Below are 24,631 nucleotides of genomic sequence, written 5' to 3' on the forward strand. Positions count from 1 at the left end.
GCAACTGTAAGTGATATTATGTGAGATTGTGACAGAATCGTGGTACAAGGCAGACAGATAAATAGTGTTATTATTAAAAGCAAAACAGTGATTTTGAAGGGATAACAGAGCGGTAATAGTGCATGTGTGTGTGATAATGATAATGAAACAGTGTGTTTCTAAGGAGGAAGATTGTCATGACATGGATATTTTAATTAGATCAGACGCAGTGTGTTTCGATACCCCGCCGATCTGTATGAGCGTGGGCGACTGTACACGTGGCCGTGTTTGTGGGCCCCTATATTGCTTAAAGTACTAACACCCCTGGAATTATTTACCATTAACAACACCAAGTTCAGTGTTTTTTTATTTAGATCTTTTGTGACAGGCTAACAAATAAATAAAATAAAACTCTAATCTGAAAAGTGTGCGCATTCGTCTTTTTTTGAAAAATAACTCAAGGTCAGCCAGACTGGAGAGAGTGTCTGTAATCAGCAATATTCAAGTCTTGCCACAGTTTGGGTTAAGTTGCCAACATCATGGTAAACAGTGGGGACGGGTAAAGTGCAATGTTAGTTTACCAGCACATAAACCTTTTACATGTATTACAATTTTTGATCAAGCAGACAAAATAATTACTTACATATCTCTCTGCATCAGTCTGTATTTATGTCTGCCTCCATTTTCTCTCCTCTGCACCTCAGTATCTCTTTCCTCTGAGCCCCATCTATTAAACTCAGCAAAACATTATAGTCTTTTTCCATCTGTCTCCACTCTACTCCTCTCCTTTCAACACATCCTTTCATTTACTATCTCATCCACTTTGCTTCTCTGACTGCTCTTTCCTCCTTTTTTTTCGAACCTCCCCCCAAGCACTTCTTACCCGTTTTTAGCTCCTCATCCATGCGTTCTTGTTTTTTATCTGACTTGTCGCCATGTTGTTTACTCAATCTGAGGGGGCTGTTTTCGCCATGAAAAGCAGCAGCCTAAATCACCAAATCACTCAGAAGCACAAGATAGCAATACTCCAAAGGTATAATTAGTCCTTAATTAGAAACTTTATCTAACACTTTACGCGGTTGTAATCAGGAATGTGCTAACGAACTAGAATTGTGAAATTAGATTCCGACAATACAAGAGAGGCAGGATAATCTACCTCGATGTGTGGACCTGTTGCTTGGAGACACAGCTACAGTTTAAAGTATACAGAAATTCTCATTATTTCTGTCCAAAGCATGTCAGGTTTTTTTGTTTTTTTTTATTCAGATCCTCAGAAGGAGTTGGAAACTGCTCAAGGATTCTGCTTTGAAGCACTTAGGGAGAACACATCTTTGCTACAAGAGTCTGTAAAGCAAATCTGAAGTCATGTGTAAAGCTACGATTTGACATTAAGGTGTGTATTTTTTTCAGAGCTGGAAGTAGCCAGGCTCAGCACGGATGGAAACCTTGTGGATCTGACGTTTCCTCAGTCTGAGCAACATGGAAACTCCATCCAGCTGTCAGCCAGCACTCTCAAACAGCATGGCAGAAATGGTAGAAGACAAATTTCACCTTCTCTCTTTCCCTAATATTCGCTATGGCGTCAGAGACCCTTTTTACGCTCTGCTTAACTGAATTGCATTGGTTTCTTCCTTAAATGCATTCTCTGTTTGCCATAAATGATAAACGTTACATGCCAGACATTTCTGTAAAAATCAGTCAAACCACTTTAGATATACAGTGCTGTGAAAAAGTTGTCCCCTTACAGATTTTATCTGCTGTTGCTTTTTCTTACACTTAAATGTTTCAAATCTTCAATCAGATGTTATTATCAAACAATGATATGAGATTAAGCACAGAACGTTGATTTAAACAATATTTTCATTAAAGGAAAAAAGCTCGCTAGATTTTTAAAAACAACAGATCATGCCCTGATCTAAAGAAATTTAGAAATGGAAAAAAAGTCACCGACATCTTTCCTTCTGGAAATGGCCACATAGTATTTTTTAAGGTTTTGGTATCCACAAATCACAGTGAAAGCTATTATCCACAAATTGAGAAAACATAGAACATTGAACCCTCCCGGAAGTGGCCAGTCTACTAAAATTATTCCAAGAGCTCATGGATAACTCATGCTAGAGAAAACAAAAGAATCCAGAAGAACATCTAAAGCACTGCATGTCTCACTTCCCTCAGCTGACCAAAAAGAACATATCAACCCATCTCACTCTTACCAAAATCAATCAATTAATCAATCAATCAATCAATCAATCAATCAATAAACCTTTATTTATAGAGCACTTTACACACCCAAAGTGAACAAATTGCTGTATAGGTCTATAAATTGAAAAGAAAACAAAAAACATAAAAATGACCAATAAGACACAATAAAGCAAAGAAAAGAACAGCTAAAACCAGTAATAAACAGTAAGTAAAAGACCACAATGGATCAGCCTCATACTTTTGCTCAACTGGAAAAAAGGCAAGTTAAAATATAGTCGGCCTTTAGAAGAAACGTAAAATCATTGAAGATACTGGCTATCTTTACAATAAGAAGATTGTTCTAGAATTTGGGATCAACAACAGGAAAGGCTGTGTCTCCTCGGGTCATAAGACGAGTCCCAGGAACATCTTCAAGCAACAAGAGTTGTGACCTCAAACATCTACTGGGCACGTGCTTCTCTAAAAGTTTTGTTAGTTAAGGAGGCATCTGACCATTGAAACATTTAACAGTCATCAAGCATCAAGAGGATCCCAATGACTTATGGGAAAATATTTTGTGTATTATGACAAAGTAGAACTTTTTAAAAGGTATGCCTCCCATTACAACGAACACAGCATTTTAGAAAAGAACATACGTTCTGTTCTATAGCACAACATCCAGAAGGATATTCTCTAACCCTTTAATTCATGATCATAAACTCAAGCACACTTAGGTTATGCTGCAAGTCAATTAATTGAAGCACACTAGCCAATCCACCTCTGAATGAAAGCTTTCAGAGGTCCAGACTTACCTTCAATAGAGATGCAGTGGCATGACCTTAAACAGGCCATTCAAGCTCGAAAACCATCCAGTGTGGCTGAATTTAAACAATTCTGGAAATCAGATTGGATTAAAAGTCTTCTACAGCGATGTAAAGACTCATTACCACTTATTGTGAACTGTTGATAGTAGTTGTTGCCGCCAAGAGTGGTTATTATATTGAGGGCGTAATTACTTTTCACATAGGACCAAGTTTGTTCGGATAGCTGTTTCCAGCTAATAAATTAACCTGAAAACTGCTGTTTGCATTTACTCTTTGAAATTAAAATTTGATGATGAGAAACACTTAAGTGAGAAAATATTAGAAGAAATCTGAAGGGTGCAAATACTTTGTCCCCTATAAAACTGCATATCATAGTCAGTTTGTCCATTTGTTTTGTTATGACATTGTAAAACATTTAATCATGATTAAATCCACCTTCCACACGCACACAAAAATGCTTTCATACAAAGGCCTCCGGTGACATCACATAAGGCAGCTGGTCAGAGTTATCTGTCTACCTATATGTTTTTCTCTTTTTTAACATATTTTCACGACTGATCCGCTTGATTTGTCTGCCCCTTATTATGTCTACAACCAAAATAGACAAAAAGCTAAATTTGTAGTTCTTTTTTTTTTGTATGCTTTAAAAACTTTGCCTGTTTTCACATTCTACAGAGGTAGTGCATACACCATTATTCAACTGTGATTATTTATGCGTGTACATTTGCTTTAAAAAAATCCACCCCTGGATAGGATTTTCCAGGGGTGGATTTTTTTAAATACCAACAGATACTAAGAGCATCATTCCCACGTGTCTACTCACAGGTGAGATCAGGATGGCGTTTGTGCTGTACAGGAACCTAGGTTCCTACCTGCCAACAGAGAACGCCAGCGTCAGACTGAGCAGTGAGGCGGTGTACCCGAATTACTCCGTTATCGTCAACTCCCCGGTCATCACTGCGTCGATTAACAAGGAAAGCAATAAAGTCTACCTTTCTGACCCTGTGGTCTTCACTGTCCAACACCTGCAGGTAAGTTTGGGTTTTTATCAGCAAAATAATAAAAGAATCCAAAAAGAACACATCTGAAAGGGCTTTCAGGACAAACATACTTTACTGCACCTGTTTTGCAGAAACAGAAAAATACGTTTTTTTTTTATCTGGTTATCTCAGCAGGAGCACTGTATTTTTATTTCTTGAACATAGATTTGTTTTTTATTAAAGTTTTTAATATTCTTAAAATAACTACTAACTAAATCAGTTATGTTCTGTTGTAGCCTCGCTTCTTTGGCTTCCTGTGTGTTTTCAGTTCATTTTAGAGTCCCTTTTGAAATTCTTTTTGTAACATATAAATCTTTTAATAGACTACAACGCCGTCTGTAACATGCTTCAGCCCTACTCTCTTTTTTAATCAACTAGTTTGCTTCGTTTTGCCTGCATTACAATAAATCCCATAATTTTTCACAACCTCGGGGATAGTCATTTATTTAAGATAATAAATGAATGTATTGTAAAAGGGTATCAGTTTTGAAAAAAAAAAATACTTGGATATTATTTTTTACCTGTAGCCTTCTGTGTGATCAATAGAAAAAGATTTTTTGGCATTAGCTAAATCAAACCCTTCTTATAATTGCTCACCAGCTATAAAAACGTTTCAGCTGGGAATTAGTCTTTGAGGTTAAAAGGTTGATTTTTGTTTTAAACACCGTTGCCTTGCTTTTAAAATAAATAGCAGTTACTAAGGAATCACGCTCACAAGTAAGCTGATTAAAGAACATGTTGACGATCTTCATATAAACTTCCTTAAAAAGATCTAAATATATGTGTGCAGCCATCTTAAGCTCAAATCACATCTGAGATGTTCTCACATTTTATTCAGTGAAAAAAGTTTTATCTGACACACTGAAATTAAACCTACTAATTCTTCATTTACCACAGTCCACCTACAATGTCGGTTCATCATTCAATCAGCATTACACATGTCACTGCAGCTTTATTTCTTGCCTATATTTCCAGGGATTTCTTCACACCTTGCATAGATGATCATGATAATCAGTGATATCTCTCACACAAATGAGAAAATAGTAACATGATGCCTAAAGATAGCGGGAAAAACAAGCTGGGTGTGCATTATAATTAGGACCTATATTTGGAGAATGGAGCTTAATGACTGCAGTGCCATCTCAAACTTGTTTTTTTTATTTTCAGAGCTTACACACTCTGTATGTTCAGGTGTTATGGATCTGCTCGGTGAGGTGCTAAGAGAAGCTAGGGAATGCAGCGCTAGTGTCTGCGGTGTCTTCAGATGCCTTTGTGTTCACAGAGACTGCAATTATTTTCACTGCAAGGATTTCACCAGCATCCTTGTTGATTTATCCAAAGTGTTAAAAAGTCAATGAACATAAATTTAACAGAGGAAAGACAAACTTCATTGAAATACCACATTTATTTCTGTATTAATGCTTATAGTATGTCATTTATGTTTTGTCCTGTATAGTGTGCCACTTTTGAATATCCATCAGTGAAGCCACCCCTCAAACCCACTTAAATACAGCTGCATGATAAAAACCTGTGAAATTCTGTAATGTTTTATGGTTTTGGTGTGTTGCCCCAAGACTGTCAGTGGCTCCCGCCTTGGCCGACCTTTTGAAAACTTTTAGGAAGCGATCCTGGTGCCTTGAAACTCTGTATGACGATAGTTGCTGAGCCCTGGTTCTAATGTTAAGTATGTTAACTATTAATAATGATATATGGTATGTGATATATTGCAAAAAAGAAACAAAGCTCATACAACATGTTTTTTCTATATGAACTAAGGTTACTAGAGTGCCTTGAAAAATATTTCATACCCCTTACCCTTTTTCCAATTTTTTCACCACAAATGTTAATATATTTAATGAGATTTTTTAGACCAACTCAGATTTATTTATAGACCTACATTATTCTGATACTTCTGAATAAAACTAGTAAAATTAATGAATTGCCTTCTGAGGTTTTTATCTTATTAGTAAATAGAGTCCAGCTGATCTGTAAAGGTCTCCAAAGATGCTTGGAGAACTTTGCGAAAGAGACGACACAATAAAGACCAAGGAACACAGCAGACAGGTCATGGCTAATGCTGTGGAGACATTTAAACCAGTGTCAGGTTATGAAACAATATCTCAAGCTTTTAAATCTCACACAGCACTGTTCAATCAGTCATTCGGAAATGGAAAGAGTATGGCTAACCTGACAGGCCGACTTGAAAGAGCATTAATCAGATTAGCTAAAAGCTTTGGAGGAGCTGCAGGGATCTACGTCTCAGGTTGGAAAAACGCTTCAATGGACCATTATTAGTGGTGCGCAGTGGCAATTCTTGCATGATTGCCCGATTGGGCTTACCCATAGGTAGGGGGATGGGTAAGTAAAAGGCAGTGTTTAAAAATATTTATTGCCTACTTCCACCCCTAATGTCATCCATGTTGTCCATATCAAAACTGTCACTAATTGTACATATGGTAAAACATGTGTTTGGCAGCATCATGCCATCCAAACTAACTAAGCTTGAGCTAATTTTCAAAGAAGAATTTGTAAAAACTTTACTATTTGTGTCCAAAGCAGTAGAGAGGTTTCAGGGACATATTTGCAAGGCTACTTTCCTTTGTTCTGAAAGTGATCAGTAATGTAATCTGATTTTCTTTTGTATTTTAAGTGTGTTATGTATAAGCAGTAAGACTGAATAATGCCTTTCAGTTAAAAAGAGTGGCACTTGTTCTTGAATTTAGTTATTTTTACTTTCTAAAATTTGAGTACCAGCTATAGACATTTTTTTCTAATGTAGTGGCTGCTTGATTTTATGAGTTTGAGGCTTTAGTATTTAAGGTTCTTTTAGTTTGCTCCAACTGTGCTTTACTCTCTCTGGATGAGAAAGAAAGACCCATTCGGTCTAACAGACTGAAATCCATATTGCCTCATGTTGTCTCAATGACGATGGTCTGCACCAGGGTTTCATTACGTGCTTCTCATTCAACAAGCAAATGTGTATCCAGTTGGTGACCCAGCTTGTTGGCAGCAGCAGACTCCTCACTTGTTCTTTCCGAGAGCAACTTTATAGGCCTAACAAGCCACATCGTCAGTTTACACAACACAAGCCGCTCCTGCGCTGCAGAACGGCACACAACAAAAATGGACAGGGCGCCATCACCTCCTGCCATGGCTCTGTGTTTATTTGTTGCTTCACGTTTGCATTCTGGCCCTTCTGTTTGTTGTCATGTTGCTGTGTGACTCCCTCTGTGCAATTCTTCCTTTTCCATCCAGTTTCTCCCACCACTTTATCACTTCTCATGCCCTTTAAATACACAGATTTCTGTTGTTTTTTTGGGGGTTTTTTTTGTCTCACTCAAATGTTTCAGATCATCAAACAAAGTTTCATAAAAATATAAAGAATTTTAACTTTTGTCGTGTCAGTCCACAGAATATTTTCCAAAAGTAGCAACTTTAAGATGTTTCTTTGACAATTGTTAAAGAGGCCTTCTTTGTCTTCTCTGTGTGCTTTCGGTCAGCAGTGGTTTTCACCTTTGACCTCTCCCCTAGATGCCTTTTTAGCCCAGTCTCTATCCTATTGTTGATCTATGAACGCTGACCTGAACTAAGGAATGTGAGGGCTGCTTTATATGTTCCTCTGGGTTTATTTGTGTCCTCCTGCATAGGTCATCGAGGTTCTATTGGAGTAATTTTGGTAGGCCGACCACTTCTGGGAAAGTTCACCACTGTACCATATTTTCTCAATTTGTGTCAAATGGCTCTCACTGTGTTTTGTGTTAAGCCTTAGAGACGGCTTTGTAACCATTTCCAGACTGATAGATGTCTGGGACTTTGTTTCTCATCTGTTCTTGAATTGCTTTAGACCAGAGAATGAGCCTTCTTCATGTTGGAGTAATTTATTGCTTCTACAGGTCTGGCAATAATTAGGGCTGGGTGTGGCCTAATTATTGCTAGTAAAAGAGCAAAAGCTGAAGAAATCTGTAAAGGGCAAATATTTATTCACAGTGTTATATTTAGTGTATATTTTCTTTTTGGCCATTTTGCACCTATATGTCTCTCTTACATCTTATTTGGATTTCTCTTAATCACAATCTCTCTTTCTATCTTTCCTCAGCAGTCAGAAAAGAATTTCAATCCCAACTGCTCCTTCTGGAGCTACTCCAAGCGTACCATGACGGGATTCTGGTCTACACAGGACTGCCGACTGCTCACCACCAACCGCACACACACCAGCTGCTCCTGCACCCACCTCACCAGTTTCGCGGTGCTCATGGCTCACGTGGAGGTCAAGGTATGCCCTTTTTTTCTCCTTTTGCTTCGCAAGCCATTTAGGGCAGAAGGGAGGGTACTGGGAGGTCAGTTATTCATCATTTCATAACAAACTGCTGGCCAGCTGGTTAAAAGACTCTGAAGAACAAAGAAGGAGAAGACACAGGTCACATCTGTGAGGCAGATTGGACCTCTTCAGAGCCTGAGTGTGAGTTGGACTTGGCAGAGAATATTTTCAAATTTGATTTTTTAAGTCAGATGATGAGATTGGACTGACAAAATATTATGTAATACTAACAAAAGAATCTCAGAGATCTGGTCTAAAATCCCAAGAACCAGAACAAAGCTCCAGATCGCATTTTGCTATCAAAGTGATATTTGATTAGAAGGTGAGAGCATTTATTTGGATATCCATGAGCCTTAGTGGGTGTTGGATAAAAGCATTACTGTCTCATCCTGTTTGGGATAGGCACTTTTCATCTCCCTCTATTGGTACATTAAGGCCCCACTTCTTTCCACACAACTTTGGATCAAGTGCGATGCCCGTGCTGTCCTCGGGGACCAAGGATGTGTGTTACATCTAAAGGGGTCATGGTCAGAGCTGGCTTGGCAGGCCTCTGTGAACGCTGTGTGAGGTTTTGAGCAGTAGATCCATCACTACAATGTTAGGGTGAACATTGCTCTGCCTGCCAGCTTGCGGGACACTGATGGATAAAGCTAGTGCACCTGTGCAGCGCGGCGTAACACTGTGGCCCTGAACGATCAGCGACACACAGCCGGACTCAGATCAGTCAGGGCTGGCAGAGGGGCTCTGTCAGAGTGTGTTTTTTCTGACAGGAACATGACTCGCATATGTTTTCAGTAAACCAAGGTTAAACATAGTTACTCTGGCTATGTGTTTAAGTGTTATTAAATTATCCCCTCTGCCTTGTCTTGTTTTGTTTTTGCTCACAGAAAGCAGACAGCATGCACGACATGCTCCTGGACGTCATCACGTGGGTCGGAATCCTGTTGTCGCTGGTTTGCTTGCTGATCTGCATCTTCACCTTCTGCTTCTTCAGAGGCCTGCAGAGCGACCGCAACACCATCCACAAGAACCTGTGCATCAGCCTGTTCATCGCTGAGTCGCTATTTCTGGTCGGGATCAACAAGGCTGATCAGCCAGTAAGAAATGGAGGAGTTTTGGCTCATTTTTCAGCATGTGGACATCCACATTCCTGTTTGGCCAAAGGGTCAGGCAAGCTGTTCCTTGACAAGAACAAAAAAGTGTAAAATAAAAGATGTAGACTTTATATTCTTTATATTCAAGGATGTGGGAGCCTTGTTAGATTGCATGTAATGATGAACTCTTTAAAGCATCAACACATTTTCAAGAGAAATCTGGCGGACTAAAAAATTGAAAACATGACATCATTGGGTTTTAGCAGGATAATGATCCAAAACAGCAATGGTTCAAAACACAAAAAAATCTACCTAAATCCTATAGACCTGTGGGGTGAGTTGAAAAAGAGAGGGCATAGTAGAGGAATCAAAACTCAGAATATGCAAAGAGAAATCAAAATCTACAACTAAAGTCTAGCAACCTCTGCTGTCTCAGTGCATTTTAGCAAGATCAATATGTGTTAAAGATACTAAGCTGGATCAGTTGATAAGTCAACAAATGATTTCAATAAATGGTGAATTTATTTTAAGGCAGTTTTCTTTTTGTTAAGAGAGGTATCAATAAATCTGGCCCTGGCTGTAGCAATACTGCAGTGTTGTCCACATAATAATTCTTATAATAGATATGGACATATTTGTTTTTACTGAGCATGTTAGAGCTACTGTGTATTAAATAATCAAAAACAGACATTTCTCTGGGTGTCTATCTTTTCTCTCATTACCAGCTGATTGATTTATTGTGACAGTTCTTCCCCAAAAACCTCGTTATCATATTAAATAGGACATAACGACAGATTGATTGTGGTTCAATTTACAGCTAATTCATAAAAGCATTGAAGACCTGGATATAGTTAATCTGTTGTACTTTACATGGCAAACTAATTCAACCATGATAAATATGTAGAGGCCAAGGGCTTTAATTTGCCTGTTTGAAATCCATTCCCAGCAATCACAAAAATGATTTACAACACAAAGTGCACTTTACACAGACCTGCCTCATAATCTATTAAAGCTTATGTGCTGACTTAGGTGATGTCATTGCTGTGCTTCAGTCTTCATTTGTCACTTTCTCCCTCAGGCTGCTGGAGCTGCAGTCTCTTTCTCTCTTACCGCAGGATCCTATTAGCTGCGCATAGGATGTTAAATAAACCATTTCCCAAAACAAAGAGCAACACGCTGCACATTTGTGTAAATGTGACCCCAAGTTTGACCGTTTCTTTCACAGAGCCGTGGCGCTTAAAGGTAGCTCACAGTACATGCGTCACAGTCGAACAGTAGAATAACCCTGTATAAAACACAAGGTGAAATGAAAGTGCACTTTAAAAAAGAAAAAAGAAATCTTTTTTTCAAGTATTGATTGTTAATGTGTTGGCAAAGTGGAGCCTTGAAAAGTTTATGCTTTGCAAGCAGTTATATTCGAGGTCCGTTGAGGCTGAGCAGAGCAAAATTTAAGTTTGCAATGGTGATGCTGCCAATAAAAAAACATCATAAGCTGTTGAAACCATTTTGCCAGACGTTTCCCATGAATTATGTATTTTTAGTAGAGAAGTCTGTAATACTAGTAAACCTTAATGTGACTGAATAATATTTTCATAACACCTCCCTTATGGGAGAAGAGCTGGCACTAAACACTACATAATAATATTTGAACAATACTGGGATTCATTTTAGATGTAATGCAATAGTTTATTTAATATAAAATAAGCATTACATTTATATAAAAACTAATCCTGCACAACTGATCAAAGCAGCCAAAGGCAAGGCCATTTTGTACAGTGTTTAAAGGCTTTTTTTTTTTTTCTGACTGTGGTCATCCTTGTGATGCATTAGTTAGATACATTAGATACACACTGGTAGGTGTGTATATGTGGTTGTAGTATCTGTCTCCCTTAATGGTCCTCTGGTAAGGGTCTGTAAAAAAGCTACGAATAAATTCATCTTTTATTACAGCAGCATAATCTCACACTGAAATCTTTTGTAACAGAACCATTGGTCCCACAGTTATGTAGGCTCCAATACTTGGAGCCCATACTCTCTGTAAATTAATAGACTGAAACATGTTCTATCCAAACTTTTATTAAACAATTTTCTTAAGGTGATAAGAGCTTGGCTGCGAGTTGTCACAATTGGAAGCACTGTTACGTTGCAGCAAGAAAGTGTTGGGTTCAAATCCCAGCCTTGCATCTGCGTGAGGTCTCCACGAGCACTACAGCTTCCTCCCAAAATCCAAAATATGGTTGTTAGGTTAATTGGTCTCTGTATATTGTCCTTAGGTATGAGTTTGTGCATCCATTGTTGTCTGTCCTGTCTGCCCTGCCTGTCGCCCAAAGCCTGCTAGAGATTGTCACCAACCCCCTCCACAACCCTGCAAGGACAAGCAGGTATAGGCAGCTGATGGATGGAAGTTTTAATTATTAATCTATAACTTGCTGTTTTCAATCCAATCTAACTGTATTTTAAAAAAGAACATTTAACGGGAATCAAACGGTTGTACAATACAACCTTTAAAAGGATAAACATACAGAGCAAGACAACATTCGACATGAATATAAAGTGGCGCAGAGACCCGTTTGTTATAGCCAGTCCTCAAAATTGGGAAGACTAGAGAACATGCCAGTGAAGTTAGGCAGCTGTCTGCAAATCACTACAGAGATATAGCTACTTGTATTAAACCTGTCGATATCTACAGTCATAACAGTAATATAAATGTTTAACACGGTGTGGCCAGCAAGGCAAAGATGCCACAGGAGGTAAATAACATCTCCAAACTGTGCTGCAGCAAAGGGTGGCATCTTGAGGTCACCTTTTCTACAACAACTATTAAGTATTTTCAACAAGTTACATACTGTAGATGTTTGGGATTCATGCTAGGAAAAGGGCATTTATTTTCTACCTTCACAAATGCAAAGATAATGGAGTTGCTACTTGGATTTTAACTGGAACCATGTGCTTAGGTCAAATGTGACAAAGATTGGGCTTTTCTGCAACAAATACTTCAGGTGGATTTGGCATGAAACAAGGATGGACATGTGGAAAAGCACCATGTATTTAAAATACTGGGAGCTTTTAAAAACATCTGCTGCCCTTTGCCAGAAAACCAAAAACGGGTCATTACTGGGTGTTTGGGTTTTAAATGGTCTTAAATATATGATGAAATTAACACAGTACAGGTTCTCTGACATAATATGAACCTTCTTCCATCTTAGCCCCCACATCAAAATCCAACAGAAAACCTGTGTGCTGAGCTGAAGAGAAAAGTGCATGCCTCTCTGTCTGTAATATAATGTCAGTGTGACAGCAAAGAAAGTAATGCATGTCGCATGGTTCCTGCATTCTTTGGGGTTTTAAACCCACCCATGTATCTTGCCAACACTGTGACATTCCTAAAACAGCCAATCCTTTTTTTTCTGGAAGCTGTTTTTTTCTAATCATATATTGTTAATTTTATATCTATATGTAGAGATCTGCTTATAATCTAAAAGTATAATGTAAAATTAATACTAGTGGATATAAATAATATCTTAAATTTAAAATACAACACTCAATTCAAATGTTCAAATACTAACAAAATTTTGGTGTTCCCCAAGGCTTAACGTTCAGTCCCCCTCCTTTTAACCTGTATGTGGTGCTCTTAGGGATGTTATTAGCAGATGAGACATGGCATAACAGCATACCTTTTCCCAATTATGGTACATAGCTTTTAATTGATGTGTTTCTTTCGGACAGAAATCAAGTAGATTTAAGACTTTAAGACATTTATTGCAAACTTTTTTCTATAGCTCAGCCATGACAAAAGTGTTCGATTCTGACATACGCAGGGGAATACTTTATATCAAATGAAGTGCTCTGACACAGAACCATGGTGGTATTTTTGACTTAAATGTAAAAATTCTTCCAGAAATTACAATAACACCTAAGACAGACATCTTTTACTTAAAGAACATTGCCAGAGTAAGCCTATATCAAAAGAAAACAATGACAGAGACAGTGATACTTGCTTTTATCACCAGCAAAATCAAGTAATGCTTTGCTTTCTGTTTTCATCATTGCAATTAATTCTAAACTCAGCTGAAAATCTTTTCACATGTTCCAGAAAGAGAGCCATTTTTACTATGATTTTTATGGTCTCTGCTTTGGTTTCCTATATCTTTCCGTACTGCTTATAAGATTATTCTAAAGCTTCACATAATCTCAATCAAAAATTTCTGATTTACTTTTGACAGGTGTATTTCAGACTCCTTAGATCAGCAGATGCAGATCTTTTATTATTTTCATTCTTATATTATTATTTACCTAAAGTTATGACAAAGGGTGTGTGGGTGGTTGGATGGTGAATGGAAATTGTTTTTATTTTTGTATTTTCTTTGGTTGCTGTAAAGCAACCAAAGAAAAGGTTGTACATTTTTCTTTATGAAAAGTGCAGCAGATTGATTGATCCATTAATTCATTGATTCATTAATTCATTCATGCATACAGTGCCTTTCATAAGTGCTCGTCCCTCTTTTACCTCCAAATTCAGTGTATTATATTCTGTTTAATGTTATAAATCAACACAAAGTCATGCATAATTGTAAAGTTAAAGCATATAATATGAGGGTTTTTTTTTCACGGCTAACAATATGCAAAATGTGGCATGCATTAGTATTCACACCCCTTTACTCCGATGCAAAATTAAATCCAGTGCAATCATTTCCCTTAGAAGCTACCTTAGTAAAACATAGCTCACTATCTCCACTCTAAAACCTGAAGGCTGGCAGCATTATGTTGTTGGGATGATCTTTTTCAGAAGGGACAGAGAAGCTGGTGGGAGATGAATGGAGCTGAATACAGGGTAATCCTTGAACTCGCCAGATATTGCAAACGACTTGACACATGGGCAGAGGTTCTGCTTCTAGCAGGATAGCAACCCTAAATCAAAACTCCAGAGCTACAATGAAAGGGTTTTAATCAACATCCATGGGTTATAATGGCCCCATGAGTGTTCAGCCCTAAATAAAATTGTTTAAAGAAGTGTTTCATCCAATCTGGCTGAGCTTGAACTATTTTGCGAACAAGAATGAACTTATATTTTCAGTGCTTAGCATTCTTCAGTGGAGCATGTCTTTTGCAGCATCATGCTGTAGGAAGGCTTTTCTTTAGGGAGGTTTTTTATACAATCTGATTGTGCTTAAGCAGAAATGTTACCGTTTAGATGTGCATTGATGTGCAAAGCTAGTAGAGACATGTCCAACAGACTTTTAGTCAGTTACTGCAATGAAAGGTGGTTCTACAAGGTATTGACTAAGAGGGGTTCAATACAAATGCATGTCACACTTTTCAGATTTGTATTTGTAAAAACAAAAACCTGAAAAGCATGTGTCCTTTTTGTTTTCACTTGACAATTACACACTGAAGTATGTGGTTGAAACATGACAAGATGTGAAAAAGTTTAATTCATACTTTTGCAAGGCATTGTATCCCTGCCAGCCAAATTTTAAATCACTAAAAATATTCTTCCTCGTGTGAAAATGATAAATTACTCCTCTAAATCGGACTCATATTTTTATCGCCTGCAGTATTTTTTCTGCTCTCCACCTAATCAGTGCAAGCGTCCACCAGCTTAAATAATTCTGTGTGTAGTTCGACTCCTTGTGTAATCCCTCTCAAATCTTTTCTTTCTCTCTCACCAGATTGTCTGTGCAGTCTTTGCGGCCTTGCTCCATTTCTTCTTCTTGGCAGCCTTCACCTGGATGTTCTTGGAAGGGGTGCAGCTCTACATCATGCTGGTGGAGGTGTTTGAGAGCGAACACTCCAGGACTAAGTACTTCTACCTGGCAGGGTATGGAGTGCCAGCTGTCATAGTGGCCGTTTCCGCCGCGGTGGACTACAGGAGCTACGGCACCGACCGAGTGTAAGGAGGGTGGTGAAGAATATGTGGCATGAAGGGGAGGATGGATGAAGGGGCAAGAGGGATGAAGGGGAGGGAAGAGGGGGGTGCGGCTGGAGTTCCTGCTGTCATTTTGGCTGTGTTTGCCACAGTGGACTCAACAAGCTTTGGCACTTCTCAAGAGTCAATACAGCGAGGCTGAGAGGCAAGAGAAGCTGAGAAGGATGAAAAGGAGGAGAGAAATCTGGGGACCAGCAGTAGAGAATGCACCACAGAGTGCCTGCATGAGCGCAGCAGTGAAAATGTGTGAATATGGAAGGATTTAGCAAGCAGGATAGGAGGGAGCAAAAGAAGTGCAGTTTAAGTGTGCAAATGGAAGCATTTAGAAAAGGGGGTGATGGAGTAGACTGTTAGCCTGTGTACACATCCATTCTGGTTTGCACTTGAGTGTGTCGAAATGAGGCTGGCCTCTGCTGAAGGGGCACACAGTGGTGACGAATGAGGATGTGTTTAAAAAGGTCGTGTATTGACGTATGGTTGATTTGTTCAACCTCAGTCGTGGCAGGACTCCAGGAATAAAACAGCATCTGAAATAAAGGTAATTCCCAGTTTCGCTTGAGTGCCCCGTTCTCCTTGTGCTGGGACTCTGAAACGAGGCCAACATTTTATTCATAAAGTACACATACACATTAAATACATAGTGCGTATGTAATATACATACTACTCTAGACATGTTAATGCCCTTCCTGTCCTCAGTTCTACAACTGATACAGGAAACAAATCTCCTTCAGTTACATCTTCAGTTATATCTTAAAAACAGCTTAGCCTTTTGTGCACACAATGTGATAGACCAACACAAAGTAGTGCATAATTGGGGTTTTATGTGAAAAGGTAAATCCTATTGTTTTAAAACCAAACTGCTTTAAATCTCTCCACAACTTTCTCCCTCACCTGTCCTCATGATCTTGTTTGTCCTGTAATGTTCTCTAACAAACCTCAGAGGCCTTCACTGAACAGTTGGACTTATACTGAGATTAAATTACAGACTAGTGGATGCCTTTTGCAATGACTGCTGTACTTAATTGTTCGCCCGAGATTTTATTCAAGTGTATCAAAGGTTGCTCAATACTAAGGCACTTTCCCCTTTTTTTGGAAATAATGAAAGCCTATTTTTTCTTCTTCACAAAGATCCTACTTTTTTTTGGTCTGTCACATAAAATCTCAACAAAATACGTTAAAGTTCATGTTGTAACATGACAAAATGTGGAAAGGTTTAATTACTCATGACCTGTCCATCCAGTGACTGTTTAAATTTCAAAGAGGACATTAACATTGCAAAATTAGCATTTTAAGACTTGTATTACAAAAAGAAAAATATCTTCCCTAAAGTACATTTAAAATATCTCCTTGTAAGGTATATAACCTTTAAAAGATTCACATGCCCAAATGTTCACATTAATTGTTCCATCTGGGACCTTTTGCCTCTCAAACACCGCATTGCCTCGTAGAAACCGAAAGACGAGGGGAGGGGCTGAATTTAGCTGTGCTTAATGATCAAGCTACACCAATTCACAGGCCACTTAGATCAATATTTCATTGCATGGTGATCATTAAAGAATGAGAGTCTGAATGCCAAGTTCTGAATGAATAGTCTCACTGCATGCCATTAGGCAGTGTAGCATTGGGAAAAACTTGAGACGGCAGGTTTGAAAAGAGAAACGAAAAAAAGATAAACACGGCATGCATTAGAAGAATGGAGCAGAGCCTCACAGAAATATAAGATGTCGTTAACAGATTGTCCTTAGTATTTTTTGGTCATATTGTACCCAAATAGCTTTTTAATAGCTCTGTGCCTGTTGGCCCTCGCTGATCAGAAAAGTAACTGACAGGACTATTTTTGCTTTAAAAGCAGCAACTTTAATTGCTCATTTATAACCGCAGCTTTGAAAATGACACCACTTATCATTTTTGACGTTAAGACATTGAGACAAAACTTGCGAAAGCATCACGTTACTCCTGCTGTGTCACTCCTGAATGTACCCCTCTGTTTTTCTCCCTCCCTCGTACACATCCTATAATGAACGGTGGCTCTGACTTAGCAAAGGAGCCCTAATGGAGGGTTCTGTGACACAGTCAGGGACCCATAATGGAGGGCTCACTAATGTGTTGGAAATTGAAAGATTAATAATTCAAAAGCAGCTGGTCATGAATCAGTTGGCCATTTTGGAGCCGTCTTTTTCTGCGAGCAGCTGGGCCTGACCTCACCGGAGGGCACTGTGGGACATTTTCTTTCTTCCCCCCTGCTCACTGCGATTTATGAGTGAAGATGTTTTTAGAGTGAATGGGATTTAGCATACAGCAGGATATCTTTAGCAGAGCAGCTAACCTAAGTGTCAGAAATTGAAGAGTGTGTCAGTGTGTTTGAGCAGGTTTTTTGTTTGCGTGCAAATGTTACGTGCCAGTATGCGTGCCTTTGCCCTCTCCTTTAACTTCCCAGCCATTCCCAGACTCCATAAATAGCCTTGTGAGGTCTGCATTGGTAACTCAGTAACTCAAAGGAATACAGTTTTGTCACATTTTTGTGGCTGCAGTATGGGGCCATGTCATATATCTGAGCCATGAGGGGGAAGTAAAGGTTTATTTATCACAGGTGCTCATCCCGTGCTGTCTCCCACCTCTGCCTGTGTGATGTATTTTCCTCCAACCTGTAACACTCTCTTACTACTTTTATCTCCACCCACTTCCTTTCTTTGTCCTCCCATATTTCAGCTACTGTATGGCAACTTTGTGTCTTTTATCCTCTCCCTTGTCATTGTGACGGCAACCCCTTGCAAGTCTACATCCAGTTGGGATAGGGGCAGGTTTTGTTTTATTACCTACACTAGTAAAACAAACAGAATTTAAGCAGTAAAATCAGCATACGTTTTTTTTCAGTTGATTGTAGTGATTGTTTCATCGCAGTTTTAACAAATAAAAAACACTTAAATAAATACACTTAAAGGTGTTTCTATTGCTGTAAAGGAATTTTTGCACACTTTTCTTTGCAGAATTGTTTTGCTTTGATTTAGCCACATTAAAAAGTTTTCGAGCATGAACAGACTGTTTAGGGTCACGTAATCAACAACATCTTGATTGGACTTAAGTCCAAACTTTTCAAAAAAGCTTGGTGATTATCAAGACGTTTGTTGCAAATGTGAATCAAGCCTTTCTGCAGTGCTGTAGATGTTCTTACTTCTTTTGTTACCTCCTTTGTGAAGTCATTGGTGTGCTCTTGGAGTAGTTTTGCAAGAATGGTTCTTACTGGGAATCACTGGAGTTCCAAAGACTTAGAAACAACTGTTACCTTCTTCACACCAATAGATGTCAGTGACTTTGTTTTTAATGTTTTCCTGAACTTCTTTAGATTAGAGGATCTTGTGATGCCTCTGTTGGCCTACTTCATGCTGTCAGACGGTTCCTATTTAGGTGATTTCTTGATTCTATGCGTCTAGAAGTAAAGTGCAGCTAGTGAAATTGAACCCAGCTTTCCAAAAATGTGGTTAATCACAGTTCATTCAAGATATAACAAGGTGGGGTTGGGACCAGATTGGACCAGGTTGGTTTGCATCGCTTTTTTACATTACATCTTTCTAAAACTGCTTTTTGTAATTATAGTTTTATTATTAAAATTTACTTGATAATCTTAAATATTCAGGTGTGACACCAAAGCAAAAATGGAGAAATTCTGTAAAGACCAAATACATTTTCCTGGCAGTGTTTATATCACATAAATGTTTAGTTAAAAACATATAAAGACCACACAGTCCATTATTCAAATGCTTGAAAGCACGAACAAAAAGATGGTTTCATTTAATTCCATATGGATAAAATAATTTATTATTGCTTTTGGGATGTTGCTATAATTTCAACATGTGGAAAAACATTGTGTTTTGTTTATTTAAGAGCTAACAATTGACAGAATAGAGGCAAATACAAGGATACATTGACATACAGGGGTTGGACAATGAAACAGAAACACCTGTCATTTTAGTGTGGGAGGTTTCATGGCTAAATTGGACCAGCCTGATAGCCAGTCTTCATTGATTGTACATTGCACCAGTAAGAGCAGAGTGTGAAGGTTCAATTATCAGGGTAAGAGCACAGTTTGGCTCAAAATATTGAAATGCACACAACATTATGGGTGACATACCAGAGTTCAAAAGAGGACAAATTGTTGGTGCATGTCTTGCATCTGTGACCAAGACAGCAAGTCTTTGTGATGTATCAAGAGCCACAGTATCCAGGGTAATGTCAGCATACCACCAAGAAGGACGAACCACATCCAACAGGATTAACTGTGGACGCAAAAGGAAGCTATCTGAAAGGGATGTCCGGGTGCTAACCCAGATTGTATCTAAAAAACATAAAATCACGGCTGCCCAAATCACGGCAGAATTAAATGTGCACCTCAACTCTCCTGTTTCCACCAGAACTTTCCGTCGGGAGCTCCACAGGGTCAATATACATGGCCGGGCTGCTATAACCAAACCTTTGGTCACTCATGCCAAACGATGGTTTCAATGGTGCAAGGAGCGCAAATCTTGGGTTGTGGACAATGTGAAACATGTATTGTTCTCTGATGAATCCACCTTTACTGTTTTCCCCACATCCGGGAGAGTTATGGTGTGGAGAAGCCCCAAAGAAGCGTACCACCCAGACTGTTGCATGCCCAGAGTGAAGCATGGGGGTGGATCAGTGATGGTTTGGGCTGCCATATCATGGCATTCCCTCGGCCCAATACTTGTGCCAGATGGCGCGTCACTGCCAAGGACTACCGAACCATTCTTGAGGACCATGTGCATCCAATGGTTCAAACATTGTATCCCGAAGGCAGTGCCATGTATCAGGATGACAATGAACCAATACACACAGCAAGACTGGGGAAAGATTGGTTTGATGAACATGAAAGTGAAGTTGAACATCTCCCATGGCCTGCACAGTCACCAGATCTAAATATTATTGAGCCACTTTGGGGTGTTTTGGAGAAGCGAGTCAGGAAATGTTTTCCTCCACCAGTATCACGTAGTGACCTGGCCACTATCCTGCAAGAAGAATGGCTTAAAATCCCTCTGACCACTGTGCAGGACTTGTATATGTCATTCCCAAGACGAATTGACGCTGTATTGGCCGCAAAAGGATGCCCTACACCATACTAATAAATTATTGTGGTCTGAAACCAGGTGTTTCAGTTTCATTGTCCAACCCCTGTATTTGTACTGTAAACTCCTTTGAACTCACAAAGCTGCCCTTCTAACACAAATACAAGCCTCATGAGGAACAGACTGTAAAAAATGTAAAAAAAAGTTTTTCCTGACATATATATTAAAATGCATGATTTTAAGCAAAATTGTTTACACAAGGCAGGCCACATTTATTTGTATAGCACATTTTAGCATGAAGGGAATTCAAGTTGCTTTACATGATGAAAACAGAAGAAAAGAGAACATAAAAAAGTACATTGCAGTGCCATAATAAAGGCAGGTAAAGAATAGTTGGACTACAAAAATTAATGATGGGAGAGTGAAAGCAACTCTAAACAAATGGATTTTTAATCTTGATTTAAAAGATCTCAGGAATTCAGCATTTTTGCAGTTTTTCTGGAAGTTTGTTTTAGACTAGTGGAGAATAGGAACCAAATGGTGCTTCTCCATGTTTAGTTCTGATTCTGGTGAACTGGAAGACCTGTCCGGTCTACCTGAGTGTTTACAGATGACCTGTTAGCAATATTGAAGTCATAAGTTCAATCGGTGTTCATTAAATCGTTTTTTTAATGCTTGTTAGTCTAAATCTTCTACACCAAATATATCTACATTTTCAGACTTCAATTGAATTGCGCCACTCAAGGTGGCAACAGGTTGGAATAGCTCTGTTACTTTTGATTCTGATTTATTCTTTTTTGGGAACTATTCCTCTTGTGGTGGATACAGTTGACTTTTTTTGGATGACTGTCCACTCCAGTGTCGGATGCTGTGCAGCTTGGAGGATTTTTCTTATTATTTATTACTTACTAATATTTTTGGACATTTGTTTTGATGCATTGCCATGGCAACGGGGTTGTTTCTTACACCTGGGAGCAGCTGATTAATATCTCAAAAGCTCAAATAATACTTCAGCAACCCCAAATCCCTGATGAGTTGAAAAGGAGACGCCATGGATGCAGAGCAGGAGCTAAGAGAAGAGAGAGAAGGATGAAGTTCAAACCATCTTTTCTGTCGATTTTGATGGGCAATGTGAGATCGTTGGGAAACAAGTTGGATGAACTCCAAGCCCTACAAAGGACCCAGCCAGAGTACCGGGCATGCAGTATCATGTGTTTTACTGAGACATGGCTGCAGGATCATATCCCCGACTCTAGCGTCTCTCTGCCGGGCTTTTTAACCATACGAGCAGACAGAGATTTAAAGAGGAGCGGCAAATGTAAAGGAGGTGGACTGGCAGTACTTGTGAACAACAGATGGTGTCATCCAGGACATGTTACTGTGAAGTGTCATCTCTGCAGTCCAGATATTGAACTGTTGGCAGTAAGTTTTCGTCCATATTATTTACCCAGAGAGTTCACCAGTGTTATTTTGGCAACAGTTTACGTTCCACCTTCCGCTGTTGCTGACACTGCATGTGATGCCATCAGCTCAGTTGTTGCTAAGCTACAGACACAAAACCCCAATGCTTTTCTGGCAATTTCTGGTGATTTTAACCATGCTTCACTCTCTGCTACACTTCCAACGTTTCAACAGTTTGTCAGCTGCTCTACCAGAGAAAACAAAACATTGGATTTGTTTTATGCAAATGTCAAGGACTCATACATCTCTACAGCAAGACCTCCTCTAGGCAAATCAGATCACAATCTTGTTTTTCTCTGCTCAAAATATAAGCCCTTTGTTCAGAGGCAACCTGTAAAAAAGAGGACTGTGAGAAAATGGTCACAGGAAGCTGAAGAAGCTCTGCAAGGTTGCTTTGAGGCTACAGACTGGGACGCACTGTGCCAGCCACATGGAGAGGACATCAATGCCATGACTGAGTGTGTAACTGACTATATAAACTTCTGTGTGGATAACATCATCCCCACCAGAACCGTGAGATGCTTCCGCAATAACAAACCTTGGATCACCAGTGACCTGAAGGACCTGCTTAACAAGAAAAAAAGAGCCTTCAGAGAGGGAGACAGAGAATTATTGAGGATTATACAGAAGCAACTTAAAGTCAAGATAAGAGACAGCAAGGAGGTGTACAAGAAGAAGCTGGAGAGCAAGCTCCAGCAAAACAATATCAGAGATGTGTGGACAGGGATGAAGAAGATCACAGGCTTCAAGCAGAAGGATGATCAGACCGATGAAGGTCTGGACAGAGCCAATGAACTGAACACATTCTTCAATAGGTTCAGTTCAGAAACAAGCTTCACATCCTCCTGTCCTGCTCACAGCCAAACAGACATTCCATCTTCCTTTGACCCACAGCTGTCCAGTAACACCTCACATTGTTTATCTTCCTCCTCAGCCCTAGACCCTTCTGCTTCTACATGTTTGCCTTCAACCATATCAGAAGATGCTGATGCTTCCTTTGCTTCCCCCTTCCACCTGTGTGTCTCAAGAAGTCAGGTGAAGAGACAACTGGAGAGACTGAATAGGAATAAGGCTGCAGGTCCAGATCATGTCAGCCCTAGAGTCCTGAAGGCCTGTGCAAAGCAGCTCTGTGGGATTCTGCAGCACCTCTTCAACCTTAGCCTGGCCCAGAAGAAGGTTCCGGAGTTGTGGAAGACCTCCTGTCTTGTTCCGGTACCAAAGAAAACTCACCCATCAGTCCTCAATGACTATAGACCTGTTGCCCTGACATCTCACATCATGAAGGTCCTAGAGAGACTCCGGTTGGCCCACCTGAGTAAGCAAACAGTAAACCATCAGGACGTCCTTCAGTTTGCTTATCGCTGTGGAGTTGGAGTTCAAGATGCCATCATACACCTTCTTCAACAAACCCACTGTCATCTGGACAAAGCCAGTAGCACAGTGAGGATCATGTTCTTTGATTTCTCCAGTGCATTTAACACAACCCAACCTGATTTGCTTTGTCAGAAACTCCAGAAGACTCAGGTGGAGGCCTCAACAATCTCCTGGATCAAAGACTACCTGACAAACAGACTACAGTTTGTGAGACTGAAGGTTTGTGAGTCTAACCAGGTAGTCAGCAGCACTGGAGCACCACAGGAGACTGTACTCTCACCATTCCTTTTCACTCTGTACACCTCAGACTTCCAGTACAAGACAGACTCCTGTGATCTGCAGAAATACTCGGATGATTCTGCAGTCGTGGGGTGGATCAGAGATGGACAAGAAGCTGAGTACAGGAAGGTGGTGGACCACTTTATGGCATGGTGTGGAAACAATCATCTCATTTTGAACGTGACTAAAACAAAGGAGATTATTGTAGATTTTAAAGAGAAACAAGAATAAGTCAAAATCTATTTCTATCATGGGAGAAGAAGTGGAGGTGGTGGAGGAGTATAAATACCTCGGTGTTCACCTGGACAACAGACTAGAGTGGAGATGCAGCTGTGAAGAAATCTATAAGAAGGGACAGAGCAGACTGTACTTCTTGAGGAAGCTTAGGTCCTTTGGTGTTTGCAGCAAGATGCTGCATATCTTCTATAAGTCTGTTGTGGAAAGTGAGATCTCTTCTGCCATCATCTGCTGGGGAAGCAGCATCAGAGCCAAGGACTTAAAAAAGCTCAACAAGCTGATAAAAAAGGCTGGCTCTCTTCTGGGGACTCCTCTGGAACCTCTGGAGATCATTGTGGAAAGACGGATTCTTCATAAAATGAAGAACATTATGGAGAACCCTGAGCATCCTCTTCATGAGACTGTACTACAACAACAGAGTGTCTTCAGTCAGAGGCTTCTTCAGATCTGCTGTAAGACGGAGCACTACAGGAGATCCTTCCTGCCCACAGCCATCAGCATCTACAACGGCTCTTTGAGGAAACCTTCATAATATGAGCTATAACAACATTTAATTTCCCTTTGGGATTAATAAAGTATTTTTGAATTGAATTGACAATTTAGACATTTTGATGTATTTTTAACCATAAAAATATTCAATCTTTTTACAAACACTTGTTTTATATGTTTTTAATTTCATCATCTTCCAACATTTCTTTTTATAGTGTATGCGTGTTTTTGCTTTCCTGTTTCCAGTGAATGATGTCTCTCTATGTTTCTGTTTCAAGGTGCTGGCTCCGCCTGGATACATACTTCATTTGGAGCTTCATAGGACCTGCTACTCTCATCATCATGGTAAGA

General features: G+C 39.4%; 1 protein-coding gene across 9 annotated transcripts in view; it reads left to right on the top strand.

The window, feature by feature from the left end:
- The window catches only part of adgrl3.1 (adhesion G protein-coupled receptor L3.1), a 247,436-nt gene that overhangs the window by 186,058 nt on the left and 36,747 nt on the right, over positions 1-24,631 (top strand). For 8 of the 9 annotated variants that reach the window (XM_047364448.1, XM_047364452.1, XM_047364451.1 and 5 more), the window contains 6 exons: positions 1,390-1,512; positions 3,810-4,015; positions 8,121-8,297; positions 9,230-9,439; positions 15,106-15,326; positions 24,559-24,625. In XM_047364448.1, the coding sequence (XP_047220404.1) occupies positions 1,390-1,512; positions 3,810-4,015; positions 8,121-8,297; positions 9,230-9,439; positions 15,106-15,326; positions 24,559-24,625 (1,004 nt within the window). The remainder of the gene's footprint in view (positions 1-1,389; positions 1,513-3,809; positions 4,016-8,120; positions 8,298-9,229; positions 9,440-15,105; positions 15,327-24,558; positions 24,626-24,631) is intronic. The other variant, XM_047364449.1, reaches the window with a different exon arrangement.

Source organism: Girardinichthys multiradiatus, chromosome 5 (assembly GCF_021462225.1).
Source record: "Girardinichthys multiradiatus isolate DD_20200921_A chromosome 5, DD_fGirMul_XY1, whole genome shotgun sequence".
In the NCBI taxonomy this organism is placed as follows: domain Eukaryota; kingdom Metazoa; phylum Chordata; class Actinopteri; order Cyprinodontiformes; family Goodeidae; genus Girardinichthys; species Girardinichthys multiradiatus.